Here is a 22,704-nt window from a genome sequence, read left to right on the forward strand (position 1 = left end):
AATCTTCTTGGATCTACTTGAAGCAACAGATCCAGATATCAAGAGGCACTCATCGACACGTGTTGGTTGCCTGGATCAGCTTCTGCGCATCAAGGCACCGAAAGACCAGCACCGGCTCCGTTCTCTATCGGCCAACGTCGCCCCCATCGCTCTTGTCACATGGTCTAGGCCTGCCCAATCAAGTCTATCTACCGTCTACAAAAGGACTGCTCCCGCTGAGTTCCGTCGCAGTCGGCGGCAAAGCTGTGCCATGTATTGATCTGTTATTCTGCTATCGACAGGTGAGTCTAACAACCACCTACCCGCGTCCCTTTTTTCTAAATTTTGCTCACTGCCGCCGACTGCACAACAATGTCTGACTGTACTATTTGTGCTGAGCCATTGCCGCTAGATGATAAGTTTTTGAAGTGCTCTGTGTGCAGGGATGATTATCACCTGGGTAAAAACTACTCGACGGTTACTGAGTCAGCTTTTTCGAAAATGTCATCAGCCAAACGGGAATCTTGGGTCTGCCCGGAATGCAAGAAGCAAGCAGTCAAGCAGTCTGTGGCAGGTGCTAAATCGGATGATGCAGCACTGGCACAACAGCTGTTGACGGTAAATGACAAACTGGACCGGCTGACGTCTACAGTAGAAACGTTGACTGGTCGAGTAGAGGAACTGTTGACCTTCAAAGCCACAGGAGAAAGAACTGCCCAAACTGTCTTAGAAATACAGGGGTCGCTCGTTTCCCTTGACGCGAAATATGAATCGGTATCATCCATTGTAACTGCGAACCAGACAGCGGTCAGTGAGCTGGGCACACAAGTTGATACACTTTCCGCTACGATAGTTGCCCAGGCTCTGCTGCTGGAGAAGGTTGGCTCTGAGCTTAATGACTTGGAGCAATACAGCCGACGCTGCAATTTTGAGATTCATGGCCTGCCGTACAAGCCCAACGAGGATTTGTCTTCCTTTTTGTCAGAACTGGCGGTGAAGCTAAACATTTCGGCATTCAAGGCGACCGATGTTTCGGCTCTTCACCGACTTCCCGCAAGAAGCAATACCATTCCTGTAATCCTTGTGCAAATGCACACTGTCTCTGCCAAGCAGGAATGGCTCAGTGCACGAGAGGTCCTTCGTGAGCTCGCTCATGATAGCACCTTTCCACGGCTCTACTTCAATGATAATCTTTCGCGTGCACAACGGGAGCTGTATCGGCTAGCAAGGTTGAAAGGAAATGACAAACATTTCAAATTCGTCTGGACCAAAAACGGCAGGATACTGGCTAAGAAGAATGAAGAAGCACCTGTCCTTTATATCAATAAGGCGTCCGACCTTGAGAGTATTGTGCGAACATGAACAAAGATTTATTTATGACATGTATGAATCTTAACGACGCCTGTAGTTTTTCTCCAAGTCCTAAAGGTGACGGCTTCCGTGCTGTTCACGTCAACATTCGCAGTATTAGAAAGCATTGGGACCATTTTCAGGTCTTACTCACTCCTTTGAACTTGTATTTTGATGCGATTGTGCTTACCGAGATCAATATTTCGTCCGCTTGTATCAGTCAGTATCAGATAGCTGGATACCAAACCTTTTCATACATTCGGCCAATCAGAAGGGGAGGAGGTGTAGCAGTTTTCGTTCGAGACACATGGGCAATAATCGAGTTGACATTCTCGTTTTCCCAAGCCGAAATTGTGGCAGTGCGTCTTTGCGCACCTTCCTTGTCGATAATTTTGCTTGCGGTTTATCGCCCACCGTGTTGCAACGGTCGCCTATTTTCAGCTGAGCTTGATGCCGCCTTGGCCTCGATGTCGTCAATGGATCATGTATGCCTGATTGGCGATTTCAACATAGATACTCTACGCCCTTCTTCAGCGATAGTTAGTAATTATTTGGACGTCATTTCGAAGTGGGGCTTGCAAAACACGATCTGTGAAACTACGCGTGAAGAATTCCTTTCAGGTCATATTGTCAAATCTTGCATAGATCATATAAATATACGTGCACATAACTTGATGTTCAAAGCTGCCATTATTGCAACGAAACTTGCTGATCACTACATGGTTTGCTGTTCCTTAACCGATGAAACTAATGACTTGGTCGCTCCAAATGAATTAAAACAATTACCAATTGTTGACCCCATAGCCTTCAACGATTTAGTAATGAATCACGACTGGCATAACTTTATAATGACTGTTCCTCCAGGTGACGCTTATGACATCTTTGTAACGCTGTTCAATAATTTCCGACTTGTGGCTACGCGGGTGTGTAAAATAAAACAACGTAATTTGGACCGAAAATGGATGTCGACAGAAATACTTGCGGCAACAAAAGCGAAAGACTTGTTATGGAGGCAATCAAAGCGAAGTCCTAATTGTACTGCTTTGCGGCTTCGGTTCAAAGAGGCTCGAAATAAGGTCAATGCTATGATTCATCTTGCAAAGCGTAATAACATACGAGCAAAATTCACGGATTCTCGTTCCGACATCAGAAAAACATGGTCCCTAATTAACAATATCAGAGGTGCTGATGTAAACGTTAATCGCCCTGATAAATTGTTGTCTCGTTTTTCTTCAAATTGCCATACCATCGCTAATGACTTTAACTCGTTTTTTTCAAAAGTGTCTGGTATAGCGAGACCTCATCTGAATATTTGCACCTTGCAAACACGCATCCCAGAATCCGCCTTTCTCCCTCTGCTTTCGCAACACGACCTGAAATTGCTCCTTTTCAGTCTGAAACCTAATAAGTCTCCAGGAATTGACGGTATTTCAATATTAGAGCTGCGGAGAACTTCCGAAGCAATAAAAGATGTGCTACTACTCATTATAAACAATATTATTACCACTGGAATCATTCCGGATAATCTGAAAAATGCACTGGTAATTCCCCTTTTTAAAAGTGGCGCGCGCAACAAAATAGAAAATTACCGGCCTATTTCAATCCTGTCATGCATTGGGCAGATACTTGAAAAACATCTGCACTTGACAATGAGCAGCTTTTTAAACAAGCACAACGTGCTATCTCCTAGCCAGTGGGGCTTGTGCCGAATCGGGGCACACAGATGCTTCTTGAAGATTTTTCCGATACGCTGAACTCTGCATTTGAACACAATCAGATTGCATGTGCACTGTTCCTCGATGTCCGCAAAGCATTTGACAGCGTCAGTCATAGTATATTACTAACGAAACTTGCAATGCTAGGCTTTCGCGGTGCGTTTTTGCGGCGTTTGGAAAATTTCTTGCGTCATAGGCACCAAGTTTGTCTATTGGAAAGTTCCGTAGCAACTTAACTGAAATTAAAGCTGGCGTCCCACAAGGTTCAATTTTAAGTCCGTTATTATTTAATTTATACTTCAACGATTTATCTAATGTTGTTAATGTTGTGAACGTCACTTTATATCAGTATGCTGATGACACGGTCCTTGTTTCATACGCTCGAAGTTATACCGACGTCATCTCTTTTTTACAAACAGCAGGAATAAAAGTGATGGACTGGTTTCAGAATAACGTAGTCGATATCAATGCTTCCAAAACGCAACTTATCTGTTTCCATAACCCTTTGAAGCAAGTAACTTTATCGTCCCTTTATATTTGCACGCATCATGCTGCAATCCCTGTTCGTGTGACCCTGTGCAATACACTCGTTCAATTAAATACCTTGGTGTCTTTTTCGACTGCGATTTATCTTGGAATTGTCATTTTGCACATATTTGTCAAACTTCGATCAGTGTCTTGTGTTTTATATAATATTAAATTTTACATGCCATTGTCTGTCCGAAAGCTCGTAGTACATGCCCTGTGTTACAGTTTAATCCTGTATGGAATATCTATTTATGGTCATGGCGCTCAACATTTGGTAAACCGTGTCAATTCTATTCTTCGAGGTATTCTAAAGAATGTTGCATATGATCTTCCCCCTCACTCTGATGTTTTCAAAACATTGTCATTGCCTGATTTCAATTCTCTGCTGTTGGAAACGGTTGTCATGAAACATTTTTGGACAAGCCAGTATAAAATTCCGTCTGTGCCTGCTCGTTGTCTGAGACCAAAGAATCCCTATATTACACCCCGTTGTAATACAAGATATGGTCGAAGACTCCGTAACTATTATGTCCCTGAAATATTCAATTCACTTCCGCGGTGCTTAAATGATGTTAAAACGAAAGGTAGCGTGAAAAAAGGTCTTAGACGCATTAGTCTGTGACCGGAACCCTTTCATGTGTTTTGTGTTCTTTTTTTTTTCTTTTTTATCTGTTATTGATGGCTCTGTCGCTGTCTGCCAGGCACTGCCGTTCAAGCCCACTGCGGCTTTGGCAGGCCCGTTCCTTGTTTTGTATTTACTCATGTCATCAATAGAGTATTATTATTAATCAGAATAGGAAATGATGCGGGGCTCGTTGAATTAAGACAGAAATAAGAGTTGGCAGTCAAGAAAACCTCGGAAAGCAAAGGGGAGGATATTGCCGCGAACCATACATTGGGTTTGTTTATTTGTGTTTTGCTTTTACCGCCCGGCTGCGCTGGTCTGTGTTATCTCTGCGCCAAGGGAAGCGCGTGTTCCATTCTTTCTTTCTGTGCCGCATGTGTTATCTGTTGTGATAGGGAGAGCATTCCGATCTAACGTGAACAGCCAAGAATAATCTTCTTGGATCTACTATGTTCTCGATGTGAATCGACGTTCCGAGAACCACGCGCGCCGAAAGATAAAAAGCCTGCAGTGCGGACGCCGGAGCATTCGATTCGACGACACTCGCCTGTGCAAGTCACTTTGTTGACCGCTGCTTCGCCGCCTCTGTATTCTTTTGAGTTGTTAGGGGAGCACAAGTTCGCTCCAATAAACGTGTTTCTCATTCAAGACAACTGTATCGTCCTTTTCTTCGTGACATCTGGTAGAGGTGCGGGGTAGCGATCCCCGTACCTTTCGCATACCATTTTCGCATACGGGGAACTCAAGTTCTTGGGCCACGTCGTCAACGCCGCGGGAGTCCTACCTGACCCGGCAAAAACTTCAGCCATTGAGAACTTCCCAAGGCCGAAAGACAAGAAGGGCGTGCGAAGATTTCTCGGGCTGTGCGCATACTACCTGTGCTTCGTCGCAAACTTCGCACGCATTGCAGAGCCACTCACGCGCTTGACGAAAGATAGCACCCCTTTCAGCTGGGAAAACAACCAAGAAAAAGCATTCTGCGAGCTGCAAAAACGCCTGCAAAGCCTGCCCGTGCTCGCTCATTTCGACGAAAATGCCGAAACGGAAATGCACACGGACGCCAGTGATATAGGCTTGGGTGCCGTCCTTGTCCAAAAGCAAAGCGGCTGCGAAAGGGTAATCGCCTATGCCAGCCGTGGTCTGTCGAAGGAGGAGAAAAACTATTCTGCCTCTGAGAAAGAGTGCCTGGCTATTATATGGGCGATTTCAAAATTTCGCCCATACGTGTATGCAAGGCCATTCAAGGTTGTAACAGACCACCATGCGCTGTGTTGGCTCGCCAATTTGAAGGACCCCTCTGGCCGCCTTTGGCGGTGGAGCTTGCGCCTGCAGGAGGTCGACGTTAGAGTCGTTTATAAATCCGGCAGGAAACACTCCGACGCCGACTGCCTGTCCCGCGCCCCCGTCGACCCACCACCACAAGACTCTGATGAAGACAGCGCGCTCTTCGGGATCGTGACGGAGAGCGACCTAGCCGCCCAGCAGCGTGCCGACCCCGACTTACGCGTCATAATCGAGTACCTCGAGGGGTGCAACGTTGCCGTTCCTAGGACCTTCAAACGCAGCTTACCAGCATTCAGCCTGAGAAACTCCGTCCTTGTGAAGAAGAATTTCAGCCCCGGAACAAGAGCGAATTACCTTATCGTCATCCCCGCGGACCTTTGTGACGAAATTTTGGAAGCGTGCCACGACGACCCGTCTTCCGGACATCTCAGCACAGCCCGCACTATTGGAAAAATCAAAGCGAGGTACTACTGGCCCGGCCTTACCTCTGACGTCACCCACTACGACCGGAGCTGCCGTGACTGCCAGCGACGAAAAACGCCGCCAAGACCCGCCGGACTTCTGCAACCGATCGCCGTCCCATCAAGACCATTTCGACAGATTGGAATGGACCTTTTAGGCCCGTTCCCTACGTCACGAGCACAGAACAAGTGGATTGTCGTAGCGACAGACTACATGACGCGCTACGCAGAGACCGCCGCTCTTCCGAGGGGGACTGCACAAGAAGTGGCGAAGTTCTTTATAAGTCAAGTTGTGCTGCGACATGGAGCCCCGGAAGTCCTAATCACAGACCGCGGAACGGCATTTACTGCGGAGCTGATGCAAGGAGTATTACGCTACAGCAACACGGATCACCGAAAAACGACGGCGTACCACCCCCAAACGAACGGTCTAACAGAACGTCTGAACAAGACAATTGCAGATATGCTGTCAATGTACGTTGACGTTGAACATAACACTTGGGACGAAGTGCTCCCGTATGTCACGTTTGCGTACAACACCGCTATCCAGGAGACGACGCAGCTGACGCCGTTCGAGCTTGTCTACGGTAGAAGGCCGACTACGATGCTCGACGCCATGCTTCCGCACGTAGAAGACGACGACCTCAACGCCGACGTCCACGGATATCTTCAACGTGCGGAGGAGGCCCGCCAGCTCGCTCGAGTTCGTATAACGGACCAGCAGCTGGTGGATGCGGGCCGCTACAACCTCCGACGCCGAGACGCCGAGTACCAACCAGAAGATCGTGTGTGGGTTTGGACTCCCATCCGACGACGCGGACTCAGTGAGAAGCTCCTGCGACGGTATTTCGGACCCTACCAGATTCTACGACGTGTTGGCCAACTTACCTACGAAGTGATCCCCGATGGTGACTCCGGCATATCACGACAACGCACGCGGCCTGAAGTCGTCCACGTGGTTCGCTTAAAACCTTTCTACGGACGATAACGAATTTTATTTTTATTTTCGATCTGTCGCTTATGTTAGCATCGGGTCGATGCACTCTTAGAGGGGGGGTTAATGCCGCGAACCATACATTGGGTTTGTTTATTTGTGTTTTGCTTTTACCGCCCCGCCGCGCCATTCTGTGTTATCTCTGCGCCAAGGGAAGCGCGTGTTCCATTCTTTCTTTCTGTGCCGCATGTGTTATCTGTTGTGATAGGGAGAGCATTCCGATCTAACGTGAACAGCCAAGAATAATCTTCTTGGATCTACTATGTTCTCGATGTGAATCGACGTTCCGAGAAACACGCGCGCCGAAAGATAAAAAATTCCCCGCATTTCCCTGAGGGGAAGAATGTGAAAGTGCGAATGCACGAGTTGAATTTGCGCGGTTCGGTAATGTTCCCGAAAGAGAGATCACACACACATACACAACTACAAAGAAAGAAAGATGCATTTATTCACAGACACCTATTTGTGTTGTCGTTGTACTTGATTGCTAGAGCGGATCTCAGCTTTGAAATTTCGTGTCAGTACTCCTTTAAACGGGTGCATTAGCCCTTCTCACTCCCGATTCCTGGCCAATCCCCCACGTGGGTATGTGCCATGTCAGCGGCCAGGCAGCGCGCGCCAATCTCCCCCCGTTGCCAAGGAAGACGAGGAGATTCCTGGCCAATCCCTCACGTGGGTATGCTATGCGGACATGGCCGGTGGACGCAGGTTCAGGGTCGCTTAAGAAGTGCATTCGCACTTAACTGGCCAATCCCCCACGTGGGTATGTTATGCGGACATCGCCGGTGGACGCAGGTTCAGGGTCGCTTAAGAAGTGCATCGCACTTAAAAAGCCTGCAGTGCGGACGCCGGAGCATTCGATTCGCCGACACTCGCCTGTGCAAGTCACTTCGTTAACCGCTGCTTCGCCGCCTCTGTATTCTTTTGAATTGTTAGGGGAGCACAAGTTCGCTCCAATAAACGTGTTTCTCATTCAAAACAACTGCATCGTCCTTGTCTTCGTGACAATATGGTAGGTCATTGAAACAGATAAAGAATTTGGAAAGAAAGAAAGTGGAGACACGTTTTTTCTTTCCAAATTCAAATTCTTTGTCTGCTTCAATGACCTACCACATCCTCCCTATATATATATATATATATATATATATATATATATATATATATATATATATATATATATATATATATATATATATATTGTTACGGTGACGCTGAGGCGTTGAGGGGTGAGCTGAGGGTTTATTTTAAAAACCTGGGTAAGGACCGTCGCTGAGCGTCGTGTCCAAGCCCTGGATACGCGCAAAGCACCTCGTTCTTCTCTTCGTCGCCCCGGCGTTTTCGCCAGCGGGCTTTCTTTTCCTTTGTGTAACTTTTCTGCAGATTTCTTGGGCTGTGCAGTTGAGCCAACCTATTGCTGTAAATGGGCCAAAGTTTGGATATGCAGAGCTTTAGCTTGTAATGGTACAAATGCATTCTGTCTCGGGTAATACAGCCACAAAATTTATCCAAGTTTATGGATATAACTTTGTACAGGTTAAACTGCTATTCAGGTGTTGCTAACCATGGTATTGCAGAACTTTGCACCACTTTGGTCGTAATAAAAACAACATAATAATTCAATCTGTGGTAAAGAGTAACTTTCCGCCATTAGATTCCCTCTTGAAAAACAAAATGTGTTTTTTGTGGTCCTACTTTTCAAGCCTGAAATTTCAATAGTCATTGCTTCTGCTCGGGAACTGAATGATGGTGTTAGCCTTACTGCAATCTTTTACTTGTGCACAGTTCACCATTACAATCTTTATTGCACCCGCGCAGCAGTTTTTTCAGCAAGTTTGAATAAATTTTTCAGATGCGAGTTATCCACGAAAGCAAAATTCATATCTGCCGTCCTAACCGGATACTACACATGTACGGAATTTTTTCTCACAACAATATTTGAGTGTTTTAAATGAAGACCGTCTTCCTACATCAAGCTGCTTTGCGCATTGATGCCAGACTTATACATGTAGTTCTCAATTTTCGTTATGATCAGTCTCTGTACGGGAACTATATATTTTTATATGATGTCACTGGGCATTTCTGAAACTGTATCTAGTCAGCAATTCGAATTTGTTGTGGTCACATGTTCTCAATTAAATTGTAGCTTTTTTAAATATTATGGTATGTTTTTGTGTGCCTAAAGGGTTGCCTTATTGTTTGGTCTGTGTAGCGTTGAAAGCGGATATTTTGCTTCAAAGTGGAATGTCGGGATAGTATCATGGTCCTTCGGTTGCTGCTCATGTTCATTCATGCCATTATGTTTTATATTATCACTTAAAATTACAAGTTAACCAAACTGCTGTCATTTTAATTTTGTAACCTGCTTTATACTTTCTTTTCTTCCAACTTTCTGTAACGAGTGACAATCCATATTTTTCTGATACCAAGGCGTCGGGGCTAGTTTGCACGTTTGAATGGATGAAAAACCAGCGCAAAATACAGGATATGAAGAGATCGACGGGACAAGCTTGTCCCGTTGTTCCCTTTTAACTGTGCCCTGTGTTCACCGCTGGGTTTTCATCCATGCAAATATTTTTATGAGTTAGTTGAATAGTTTTATGAGTTTTCCACAGTAGGAGCACTGCCAAAAAGTGCTCAAGCAATTTTTGGCAGTGAAGGTTCCCTCTAGCATTTATATAAGTGCTCTCTGCTCTCTTTTGAGCCAAGACCCCATAACCATCCTTAGTGAGATGCTTTTGTAGACATGAAATTGAAATAAATATTGTGGTGACCAGGGTTCCGGCCGCAAGGCTAGCTCGGCTGAACTCCGCCACGGACCGCCGACCGGCGTAGCGGCAGAGAGCAGCAAGGAACACACGAACACAACGAACGGCCAAACTCTCGTTTATTGGCGTGCCACCAAATCACGTAGCCGATTCTCGCTCGTCCCGACCCAGCCGTCCGGCGAGGATCAGGAGGCAGGCGCAAGGGGGTAGACAAAGGAAGGTGGGGAAGCCGGATCTCCGGTACTCACGTCTCTCCTCGTTGACCGCTGGAACCCAAGAGATCCTTCCATCGTCCCGCGCGCCGAGACCGGCCCACCGGGGCCCCGAAGAACCGGTCACGTGACAACGATCGCCGCGCCACGACACGCCAGCGCCGCGGCGCGAGCGACGCATCTGCCGAGGGGAGAGAGGGAGTCTTCCCCCCTCGCCTCGGCTGCGCGCGGTGAGGAATGGGGAACGCACCAGGACTCTGGGTTTCCCACATCCCTCCCCCCTTTGACCGAAGCCCCTCGGACCCGAGGGTTCTGGCCGGCAGTTGTCTCACCGCTTGTTGCGCTGCATCGTCCACTCCTCGGGGTTCAAACAGTCCAAAGCCGCACCTGCGCAACTGCGCTTCAGTCCACATTGCACCGCACGTCGCCGCCACATAGTTCGCCACAATCCGCCGGTTGACCCGCTTCGTCCGTCTGCACTCAACGCCGGCCGCGTGCGCTGTCCGCCGGCCCATGGTCCGCAGGCCCCGCCGGCGAAGTAGGCTGGGCCGTATGAAGACAGGGCCCGGGCAGCAGGCTGCTCCCAGGCGGCCACGAGCCGCAGCGGTTCGCCCCGCGCCGACGTTGCGTTTGGTTGCCGCACCGCCGGCGGCTTCCACCGCTTGCGGGGGTCAGCGGTGACGATCCCAGCCGACTGGACCCGGGCAGGAGGCCGCGTTGTGGTGCTGCCTCCCAGGTGGCTAGCTAGCCAAGCGCCGGCGATGGCTGCCGCTCGGCATACCTCCGGCGGGCGCCTCCGCCACAGGGGCGGGGCGCGATCAGCTGACCGCAGGAGCCGGCCCGCCGCGCAGCTCGCTCGCTGTACGGGCGGCAGGGTGCTGTTTCGGCGTAAACAGCCGCTCGGCTCTCGTTCCCCCAGGGTAGCGGCTGGCTGGCTCGCAGCAGGCCTGGCGTGCTGGCGTCGTGGACCCTGGGCGTGCGGGCTTGAACCCTCAGGAGATGGTGGCCCACCCGGTCAGCGGACTCGCCGATTGCGGGTGTTGTAGCGGTGCGTCGGGAGTCTTCCCTCCGCGCCTCCCTCGAGCTGGCGGTCTCGCGCGCCCGAGGTTGGAGCGTCGGCAGTATCTTCCCTCCGAAAGTACTGCTTCAGCTCGCCCACGTGAATGGGGCCGCTGATTCGACCCGAAATCGGGTCTCTCAGCTTGTAATTTAGCCGCGAGAACTTCTCGGCGACCACGAACGGTCCGACCCATCGGGGTGCGAGACCGGCCGCGAACCCCGCGCTAGCGTCGCTTAGCGCGTGGTTCCGTTTCAAGACAGTGTCGCCCGGCTGGTACGCCACGTCTCGATGAGCTCGGTCATAGGCCGCCTTCTGGTCGGCCCTGGCTTTACCGCGACTGCGGTTTGCCTCCTTGATGGCGTCCGCCAACCGCTCGCGCAAGCGCCGTGCGTAAGCCGCGTCTGCTGCTTTCGCGGGGACTCCGTTCGGCCGTCGGGCCAGAACCGTATCCGTCGGCGTGTTCAGCTCTCTGCCGAACATCAGGAACGCTGGCGTGAAACCCGTACAGCGATTCACGCTTGTGCGCAGAGCAAAGGAGATTGAGCTCAAGTGCTCGTCCCAGTCTTTTTGCCGTCTGGCATATGCTCCGAGCAGTGGCTTCACGTCACGATTGCGGCGCTCCGTCACGTTCGACTGGGGATGATAGCACGATGTTGCTTGCTGCCTGACACCCATGGCCGCACACGCTTCACGAAACAGTCTTGATGTGAAATACGTGGCGTTGTCGGTAATCAGCCGCTCCAGGAATCCGTAGCGACAGAACACTTCGGACAGCTTTTGCAGGATCTCCTGTGCTGTCGCTTTGCGCAGCGGATAGAGTTCAGCGATCCCACTGAAGTGGCATGTCACCACGAGTACAAACTTCTACCCTCTCTTGCTGCGCGGCAGCGGGCCCATCAGATCGCACGCCAGGATCTCCCAAGGCTTTGTGCTCACGATAGGCTGTAGCAAGCCCGGCGCCTTACCGCCTCGCGGTTTGCGCTCTTGGCAGACGTGGCATGTGCGTACGTAACTACATACTTGTGCCTTCATGCCGGGCCAGGTAGCATACCGACAAAGCTTCCGCCATGTCTTTGGCGCGCTACCGTGACCGTCTGCGTCGTGGTAGTGCTGCAAAACAGCACACCTGAGCTTGCGCGGGATCACGGCCTTAAAACACTCGTCTGAGTCGTTTTTGCCGGGCACGTACTTCAGCAGAGCCCCGTCGGCGTCAAGCAGGTAACTCTCCAGCTCACTCGCAGCAATACCAGTTGCATTAGAGCTCGCGCCAGCCGCAATACCAGCAGCTTCCCGGCGCCCGTCATTCTCCGGTGTTCGATTTGCCTGAGGGTTCGTCTCTTCACTAAGACTGGCGATCACCTCCCGACAAAACAAGTCCTTCTGCTGAGCCTCGAGTAGCTCCTCCCGACTGAACGCAACCTCGAGAGGAAGTCTTCCCCCGACGAGGTGCACGTGCGCTGAGCGTTCGATGCACGGGGAGTCCCGCGCATCGCGCTCCTCCCGCGCCGAGGGAGTTTGCTGGTTCTCCGCATCCTCCTCGGCTTCTCCGGCCGGTTGGGTGTCGTTTACCGGCGCCCGTGACAGCGCGTCGGCAACCACGTTCGAGGTGCCTTTGCGATAGCGTACTTCGTACTCGAAGCGTTGCAATGTCAGGGCCCATCGCGCGAGCCTCCCGCAGGGCTCGCGGAGGCGGGAAAGCCATGTCAGGGCCATGTGATCGGTCTCGATCGTGAATTTGACCCCTTCTACGTACATCTCAAACTTGCGAAGTGCGTAGATTATGGCCAGACACTCCTTCTCGGTGGCCGAGTAGTTTCGCTCTGCTGGTGTCCGCGCACGGCTCGCAAAAGCCACGGGTCGCAGTTGTTCTCCGTCCGCCTGGAGGAGAACTGCCCCTACGCCGAGGTCGCTCGCATCCGTCTGGATAACGAACGGCCTGTTCAGATCCGGCAGTTTCAGCGATGCAGTGTCTGCGACAGCTTCCGCCAGCTGGCGTAGGCTGCGTTCCTGCTCCTCTCCCCACTCCCAAGGGGCGGATTTCCTCAACAGTCTTGTCAAGGGTGCTTGCAGACGCACGCAAGCGGGGATAAACTGGCGGTAGTAGCCGATCATCCCTAGGAAGCGCCGGACTCCGGCGACATCCTTCGGCGTGGGAAACTCCAAGATCGCCCGAAGTTTCTCGGGATCGGGGGACGCCTGTCCGCGTTCGATCCGATAGCCGAGCAGGCTCACCTGAGCGCTGCATATTTGCGCCTTGGCAAGATTGATGGTGATGCCAGCCGCCCGGAGTTTTCCTAGGACGTCTTTCAGGTGGCAGAGGTGCTCTTCGAAGGTGCGGGAGTAGACGACGATGTCGTCTAAATAGGCGAGGGCGTGCTGCCACTTTGCCTCACCGAGCACCCGGTCGATCAAGCGTTGGAATGTGCTGGGACTCCCGCACAAACCGAAGGGCATGCGTACGAACTCGTACAGCCCCCGATGGCAAGTGAACGCAGTCTTGCATTCATCGCCGGGACGCATCTCGACCTGAAGGTACCCCTTGCTGGCGTCCAGTATAGAGAAATACTTCGCGCCACCAAGATTCGCGACGATCTCGCCTACGCTCGGGAAGGGGTACGCATCCTTTTTCGTGACCGCATTCAGCCGCCGGTAGTCCACGCATAAACGCCAACTACCGTCTTTCTTTCGAACGAGCACCACTGGGAACCCCCAAGGACTCGTCGAGCGGCGGATAATGCCTGCTTTCAGCAGTTCCTCCAGCGCCTCATCAGTTGCCTGCCGTTTGGCGGGGCTGACGGACGGGGGTTGCATTTCCATGGTTGAGCATCGCCGGTGTCTATGCAGTGCTGCACCAACTTGCTGCAGCCTGCTTGCTCAGTGAATATCTCGCCGAAGTCGCCTAACAACGACAAGACGCGGTCACGCTGCGCCGCTGTCAGCTCGCTAGCGTCTGCTAGGAGCGCGCGCAATTTCTCGTCCCGGCCACGGGATGGAGAGCGTGCGGCGCAGGAGAAATCAGCCGCGGCGGCAACAACGACCGGGCTCCGGGGTTGCTGCGCGCGCCGGCTACCGGCTGCGCCAGAAACGACTGCTTCTCTCGGCGCGGGGGAGTGGGACGTTTCGGCCGCCTGCATGCTCAGCGGTCTCGCTGCAAACGGCGGCTCGGCGAACGATTTGAGCGGCGAAAGCGGGTTCCCCCGATTGCCTCCGTTGCCCGTGTCGACGACAGGCCCAGTCTTGGGCATGAAGTCTCTCCCCATCTGCTCGCATAGCGGCCTCGCTGCGAGCGGCGGCTCGGCGAACGGTTTGAGCGGCGAAAACGGGTTCTCCCGATAGCCTCCGTTGCCGATGTCGACGACAAGTCCAGTCTTGGACATGAAGTCTCTTCCCAAAATGACTGGGACCGTGAGTCCCGGCAAGTGAACGAAACGCATTCGCCGCACACGCTGGCCCCAGCGCACGACGAGGCGTACGTCACCGCCTGATGTTGCATCACCACAAAGCGGCAACTTCCGCGCGCGCAGCCGAATGGCTTTGCGCTCGAGATGGGAAACGGCCTCGTCCCCTATTAATGAAGTGCTTGCCCCGGTGTCCAGCAGTGCCTTAAACTCTCGCCCCGCGACGGCGAGGTCGAGAAAGGGCGCCGGCACATTTGTCGGGACTCCGACTCTGTACGCGGCGGGAGCGGTGGCGATGCTTGCCTCTCGGGCGCTTCGATCCGCCGCCGGTGGGCTCACCGACGGCTGAGCCCGTTTCCCTGCTCGACTGGGCAGAATCGCGCAATGTGACCGGCCTGGCGACATTTGTAGCAGCGGACGGGGCTCCGTGCTGCGTGACGCGATGATTGAGGCTGCTCGGGCGCTCCGTGACCGGCTGGCCGCATACGGTTCTCCGGGAGCGAGTTGTGAGCGGGTGCAGGCAACTGCGGCAGCGCCGATCCCGTGTAGGGACGCCCGAGTGGGCGCGCGTTCGCCGGCCGATCGTCCAACCGGTTTGCTCTGTGCTCTGCGCGCGGGGCTGGCAGGGAATCCGGCCGTATCGCCTCCGCGTAGCGCAACCCATACGAGTAGGGGTCCAGGGCTCTGGCCCCAAGATCGAGCGTCTCTCGCTGGCTGGGTATCAACGTAGAGCCGGGCTCGGCCCGTCCGCTGCCCGTAACGCCGCGCCAAGCACAGCTTGGTTCCAGTGTTTCCACCGGAGGCGGCGGTGGCCGATACGCGCGTGCAGCCGCGACAGCTGCTTGCACGCGGCGAGCTTCGGCCGCCAGCTCGTTGAGGTCCCTACAACTGCAGTTCCTCAAGTACAAGGCAAAGGTGGGGTGGCATTGCCTGACGACTCGATCGACCCGCTCCGGGCTCGGGGCATTTGGGTCGGCGTACTCGTAAAGTTCTTGCATCGCACGAACGTACTCGACGAGCGATTCATCCGGGGCTTGGGTGCGCATTTCCAACTCCCTACGCATTCTTGGTAGGTAGTCGATGGGCAGGAATTCTTCCCTGAACATCGTTCGAAAGTCGTCCATCGTGCGCGCCGTATGGCCTATCATCCGATACCACCGGGCGGCCTGGTCGACTAGGGCTGCGGGCAGGACTCTGCGCAGCACCGCGCTCTCGCTGATGCCGGTCGCCTGCTCGTAACGGCTCAAAGCCAGCAGGAAAGCGTTGGCGCTCGACTGATCGCCGTAACCGCTGTACGTCGGCACCGGTAGCTGCACCCTGGGCTCGGGTGAGCGCGCCGCCTGCAACGCCTGCTGCATAGCGCTTGCGAGAGCGTTCGCGATGGAAGCTGCGTCGGCAGACATTCCTCCGCTTACGGGCGTCTGCGAGCCGACTGGCACGAGAGGCGCGCTGTTTGGGGCTTCCGCGTCTGCGTAGGCCCGGCACCTGGAGTATGAACGCGCGGCGTCGTCTGACGAAGAGCGCTCGTGGAATCCGGAGCCTTCCGGGATTCCCGTTGCTGCGCAAGCCGCGGCTGCGGTTGCGTAAGGGCCGTGGAGAAGGGGGACCCGAGCCGCGTCGGCGGCTGCGGAGGACGCTGTTGATGCAGGGCATCGCGGCGGCTCCCGGGCATGACCACAAAGGTCGGCCAACAGCATCAAATCCGCCAACTCATAGTCGTGTGACATGTTCCTTTCGAGCTAGCGAACCTCGAATTCGACTGAAGACGAGTCCCACGTTGGTGCGCCAAAAATGTGGGGACCAGGGTTCCGGGCGCAAGGCTAGCTCGGCTGAACTCCGCCACGGACCGCCGACCGGCGTAGCGGCAGAGAGCAGCAAGGAAAGGGGTATTCACACGACGGAGCGTTTCAGCGGTGAAATCCGAGGGAGGTCGTGACGTCACCGCAGGCGGACCTCCGCTCGGCTAGCTCCTTCGCTCACACGGAGGATGCGACTTTCGGACGGACATCACTGTTTGCAGCCGCCTATCTCGAAAGCATAGCTGCCGTAGCACCACCGATTCCGCGACGGCGGCAATTTCTGTTAAGCGCATACGTACTGATCTTGTCAACCGACCAAAAATTGGTCGTCGACGCGATGCAGGTGCTGCCGCGCGGAGAGAACGGCGCGCGACGTAGTAGCAGCCGGCCGGCCCACCTAGGCCCGCATACTGATGTTAGGCTTAACACTGCGGCGAATATTCGATCGCCGCTCTGGCAAGCGGCTCAGGTGACAATTTTTAAAGCAACTTTCCATCACATCATTACCCCATTTCTCGTATACGCAGCTTTGTTTGCGCCTTGGGGAGCAATAACAAGCTGTCGCTCGAGCTACCGGCGCCGGCCTGCGCCACTTCGCAGCCGCGGCCGCCGCTCGCCAAGCGCCCGTACTGGTGGTATACGCGGCTCCCTCAGTGCGCCTGTCATGTGCGCCACGCATTTTCGCGTACAATGTATTAAGAAGCGACAAAAATAAAGTGCCTGCAACCGCTCTAGAACTTCAGTCGCGGCCAGCTGCCCGACGAGCAGACGAAATCCCGCCGCCTCCGCCGCGGAGCGTCGGAGGGTTTGTAGCTCGCGAGCAGAAGCTCCGATCTCCCATCGGAGGCGGTGCGCCGGAGAGAAACCGTGACGTAGGGGTCACGTGGTGCGCACTCCTAGGAGCGAAACGGCGGATTTCTCTCTCGTGTGAATACCCCTGAACACACGGCCAAAGTCTCGTTTATTGGCGTGCCACCAAATCACGTAGCCGACTCTCGCTCGTCCCGACCCAGCCGTCCGGCGAGGATCAGGAGGCAGGCGCAAGGGGGTAGACAAAGGAAGGTGGGGAAGCCGGATCTCCGGTACTCACGTCTCTCCTCGTTGACCGCTGGAACCCAAGAGGCCCTTCCTTCGTTCCGCGCGCCCAGACCGGCCCACCGGGGCCCCGAAGAACCGGTCACGTGACAACGATCGCCGCGCCACGACACGCCAGCGGCGCGGCGCGAGCGACGCATCTGCCGAGGGGAGAGAAGGAGTCTTCCCCCCTCGCCTCGGCGGCCGCGGCGAGGAATGGGGAACGCGCCAGGACTCCGGGTTTCCCACAATATTTATTTTCCTTGCTTTACATACTTTGAAAGAATTGCTTGTCAAGAATTGCTTCTGTCAACCCAGTTTCTTAATCGTGCTTTTTAAGCATTTTCCCCTGATTTTTTTACAGAACCAAGAAGTGTGCTCATCCTCGGTTCTTGCTGAAGCAGCAGAATCCGTACTTCCCACTTGAGCTCTGAACACGCAGTAATTATGGTTTGAAACATTCTACCAATATAAGCTTGCTTCGTAGAGGTCATTGTAGATGTCAAAGCTCTCGACAGTATAGCATGTGCAAAATCTCTAGTGAACAATCTCTATAACAGCACCCGCTAAGTGCTGTTTTAGAGACTAATTTTGTGGCTTTAATGTTTGAGATTATTTTTTGTACGTCAAATACAAGTAAGAATAGCTGTCTAAATTGGTGGCCATTTCCTGGTGGAGCTGTAGAGTGGGCTAGTTGGTAATTCATAGTGAACAAATCTAGCGCAGCACGGGACGGAAAGAATACACACGGATGAGCGCTCGTCCATGTGTATTCTTTCCGTCCCGTGTGTTTCGGCTGCGCTACATTTGTTCACTGTTCCTGGTGGAGGCAAAAAGTGAAAATGTCCATTATGTGTATTATGTCCAAAATGTCCAGTGCACATTAAATGTCTCAAAGTTGCCAAAGCTAATGCAGAGCCCTCCTCTGCGGTGCCCTTCATACCCCATGTGCAGCTTTGTGTAAAAACATCTAGAAATGTATGATCAGTTTACATTGATTTTAATGTTTCTAAATGCAAATATTCTCAGTTTAAACGGCCTTATTTAGTAAAATGTTTTCTAACAGTTGTATAGCTGCAAAGGTTTACAGAAAAGCAAAGGCTACAGAAAAGGGCCATACTGTCGACTAATAATACGCACAGACTACGCAAGCCATCCACGACATCCGCCGCGTAACACAAGCTACAGCGTTCGCAGATGCTATTCACCACTTAGCACGAAGCACTCTACTCCAGATCCGCATAGAATGGGTACCCCGTTCAGCTGTACCCGGCAGCAGGGAGGCAGACACGGCTAGTCGCCCGCATACCTTGATACGACCGCTACCCGTTTCCCCGAAGATCCAAGTGGAAACCTGGCACAACAGAAGGAAATTCTCCGGCGCACCACGCGAGCCCTCATACCCCCGTGGGGTTCAAACTTCCCTGGTGACTTAACTCGCCGAGAGGAGGTTGCGCTGCGGAGAAAACGCGTTAGGATGGCCCTTAAGCCGCCTGTGACTGCCTCTTGGCCATCGCAGTACCGCGGCCCAAACGACTCTACCTGCCTATTCTGCGACTCCGCCGTACAGAATGTGAATGTGCAGCATCTGCTGTGGACCTGCCCCGGACTGCATCAGATCCGATTACGGCACCTTCGTGCAACCGGCCTCCACCATGGCCGCCCTCCAGACCTGCAGCGCTGGGTTCATGGACCATTTCATGGGAACCTTCTGGACTTTACACGAGAAGCAAACTTGTTCGTGTACCTGTGAATCGTGCACCGTTATGCCGCAGGGCAAACTTTCGAATAAAAAAAAAGAAATTGGCATCATACATCATCGCCGAACAAGTCATGGCACACAGCAGTTAGGAAAGTGTACAATATGTGTAACTTAAATTGGCACATATTGTGGTATAATAAACAGGGAAAGTCATGACAGCTCTTACAGGAAGTGTGAACAGTTCGTTCAGATAGGTCTAATGTTACCGCAATAATGTTACCGCAATAATGAACCGTGTTTGATCAGATTTCTATCGAAGCACAGTGCCTTGTGCGGCTTCTAAGTGGCTCACAGGCAGCGGTTGTCATGGCCGCAGAAGTAAGGCACGCTCAGGGACCGGTGCTGACCGCCTCCGTGGAAGGAGCACTCCTCTCGCTCTTGTTTGACGCAGTCCTCGAACGTCTGCAGACGACAAACATCCAAGGAGGAACGTTTGCGTGCCTACCACGTGTAACCATTGTGTGCTCGTGTCACGATGCGGGGGCACAGCGTACAATGTTATAGTTGCAATAGTCACAGTGGACTGGTACAGCAGCGACCATCAACACAACGCGCGCCAGGCCAGCAGCAGGGAACCAGCGTCTTCTTCCTCACTTCTACGATCAGAGTCCAGTGGCGGAAAATACACATCTGCTCTTCGTTCCGTGGTTCCGAGAGCACCGCGTGACAATACAATCTAAAACACCGCCAGCCGGCCTAGTTGGAATCTGTCCATGGCAATTTTTGCGCAATCGGTGCCATGAATACGATCTAGTGTACGTTCGCTGCACCACTACGATCTAGTGTGCGTTCACTGCCGCACTTAAGTTGCTTCCAGCCAGCTCTACGCCACATACGTAAGCCATATCTCATCCATTTATCATCGCTCGGCAGCCACTCTGTCACTTCGGCAGCCACTCAGCCCTATGTTCGTTGTTTTTACTCACTTAATTCTACGTCTTTCGTTTGCTCTCTAATACAAAATTTCTATCCGTAATACTTTCCAAAAATCTCAACTTGTGCTTTGCGGACACAACCATACATGCGATTATTATGCATCGTCGGGGAGGTTTAAAGAGTGATATCACATCCTGGAAATCTTCCAACGCACGCCGAAATGCGTTATCAACACACATGCATTGAGTTTTTCGCTTCCATAAAGGCGAAAGCGAAATAAAATTGGCAGAGGTTTACCCTAGGCTTGTTCAGGGGATGGGAAGCGTACAAGAAATAATCATCATCATCATTATCATAATCAGCATCATCGCCAGCCTATCTACGCCCACTGCAGGGCGAAGGCCTCTACTATTATTCACCAATTATCCAGGTCCTGTGCTAACTGCGACCAATTTATCTATGCAAACTTCTTGATCTCATTTGCCCATCTAACTTTCTGCCGCCCCCTGCCACGTTTGCCTTCTCTAGGGATCCACTCTGTTACCCTTAAGGAACAACGGTTGTCTTGCCTTCGCATTACATGCCCTGCCCGCGCCTATAATACGTCCTTAACACACGTTTCTTCCATGACCCACTCCGCTTTCCTCTTCTCCCTTAATTTTACACCTATCACCTTCCGTTCCATTGCTCGCTGAGTCGTCCTCAATTTAAGTTGAACCCTCTTAGTGAGCATCCAAGTTTCTGCCGCGTAGGTGAGTAACGGTAAGATGCAGCTGTCATACACTTTCTTCGTCAGGGACAATGGTAGGCTGCCATTCATTATCTGAGAATGCCTGCCGAATGCACTCCACCCCATTCTTATCCTTCTGGTTATCTCTGCCTTATGGTTGGAAACCGGGGTCACAACTTGGTCTAAGTAGATATATTCGCTTACCACTTCTACTGCCTCGCCTCCTACCTCAAACCGATGTGCTGTTCCGATGTTATTTATCATTGCTTTAGTTTTCTGCAGATTAATTTTCATGCCCACGGTTCTACTCTGTGGTAAGCATGATTTGCAATTCGTCCCCTGAGTTACTTAGCAAGTCAACGTCACCAGCAAATCTGACGTTACTCAGGTATTCTCCATCCCTTACTCCCACCTGTTCCCAATCCAATGTTCTTAATACTGGCTGTAAACATACTCTGAATAGCATTGGAGATATTGTGTCTCCTTGTCTGACGCCCTTCCTTATAAGTATTTTGCTGTTCTCCTTATGGAGGATGATGGTGGCTATGGACCCATTGTAAATATCCTCTAGTATTCTCACGTAATGCTCGTCTACACCCTGATTCCGCAATGCCTGAATGACTGCTGAGGTTTCGACCGAGTCAAATGCCCTCTCATGATCTATGAAGGCTATATATAGGGGTTCAGTATACTCAGCGCACTCCTCTATCGTGTAAGTATGGTCGTGTAAGTATGGTCCACTGATCGTGTAAGTATGATCGTGTAAGTATGGTCCACTGTTGATTAGCCTTTACGAAACCCTGCTTGTCCTTTAGGTTAACTGAAATCTAAGGTGGAAGAAATTCTGTTAGCGATTACCTTGGTAAGTACATTGTAGACGACTGACACTAAGCTGATCGGGCTGTAATTTTTCAAGTCCTTCAATCGAGCTTTAATATATTCGAGCGAAAGTTCGCCCTAGGCCATGCCTCACAAGGCCATTCACCACGTCGCAATGACCCAAAGTCACGGGATTGGAAGTGTGGCAGGCGTGACGTCACGGCACGTTATCCGCTGCGGAGAGGCGTCGCAGCTGCGTTCACAGCCTCGCCACCGTCGTAGGCAAGCACGCGGGGAGAGGCCTTCCTTGACCACTAGGCAAGGGCGCAAAATTTCTGGTGACATATAAAAAATAGAAAAATAGCTTCAGTTGTGTCGCGTACAGCGCCCTGGTTTAGGGCATGATTCGAACCGATCTTAAACTGCCTGTCTCAGAATTCCATTTTCTGAACAACGGGGTTATTTCCACCGCCTTCGAGATCCCTCGTCTGTATACACGTGTTACCAAATTTCCCCATCCGTTTCCCATTGCCCGCAGCAGCAGAAGCGAGGGAGTGGTTGACTGCTGCTGCCGCAAAGAGTAACAAAAGTTCCACGCAGCGTGAAAGCCGTCAAGTGCGTAGCAGTGATTATTATTCAGAGGGGCTGTGGCGCACTTCTCCGCTCTTTGCTACCACGCTTTTCCCCCCTCTCCTTATGAAGCGAACAGAGCTTTTTTCAATGCACTCCAGTTTTCCCGCATTCTCCATGCGACAGCTCGCATCCTTCTCCTTATCTTTTGTTGCTTGACCTGCCTGGAACCGCACAAGCGGGAGTTCTGTTCTTCTTGTGCTCTTTTGCAACTCCCACGTGCTCGAGCCTTTCTGCGCCATTTTGAAGGCGTCGTTTTTTTCTTCGGCGGGCCCTTTTTTCTCGCTTTCTATGGCAACACCAACCCATAGAACTTACCTAATTCAATTAACGCAGGGGCTACAGGTTAATCTTTTTTCTCGCTTCGTGTTTGCCCGACGCGGCATATAAAAGGAGGTTTAAAAAAAAGGAAGGGAGAATAAAGTGGGAGAGCAAGAGAAAGAGAAGAAATTAGGACAGCAAGAGAGAAGGGCTGCAAAAAGCACAGATATTCACGAAACCGATAAGACGTCGACTTTACAGATATGCATAAAGTCCAGTTACATGAAGAAAGCCCATCAGCGACCTGCAGTATTCATCGTCCTACACCCAGGGGTTGTAGTACTGTTTATCCCACCGGAGACCTACATTTCTGAGGGCGTCG

At 52.2% G+C, this 22,704-nt stretch overlaps 1 protein-coding gene across 1 annotated transcript in view; it reads right to left on the reverse strand.

Annotated features, from left to right (window-relative positions):
• Positions 1–22,704, reverse strand: part of Pip (heparan sulfate 2-O-sulfotransferase pipe) — a 161,103-nt gene that overhangs the window by 61,005 nt on the left and 77,394 nt on the right. Inside the window, exon 6 of the mRNA XM_077688783.1 lies at positions 19,299–19,408. Coding sequence (XP_077544909.1) covers positions 19,299–19,408 — 110 coding nt within the window. The remainder of the gene's footprint in view (positions 1–19,298; positions 19,409–22,704) is intronic.

This window comes from Haemaphysalis longicornis, unplaced genomic scaffold (assembly GCF_048455015.1).
Source record: "Haemaphysalis longicornis isolate Haplotype H1 unplaced genomic scaffold, Haemaphysalis longicornis Haplotype H1 scaffold_10, whole genome shotgun sequence".
Classification (NCBI taxonomy): Eukaryota; Metazoa; Arthropoda; class Arachnida; order Ixodida; family Ixodidae; genus Haemaphysalis; species Haemaphysalis longicornis.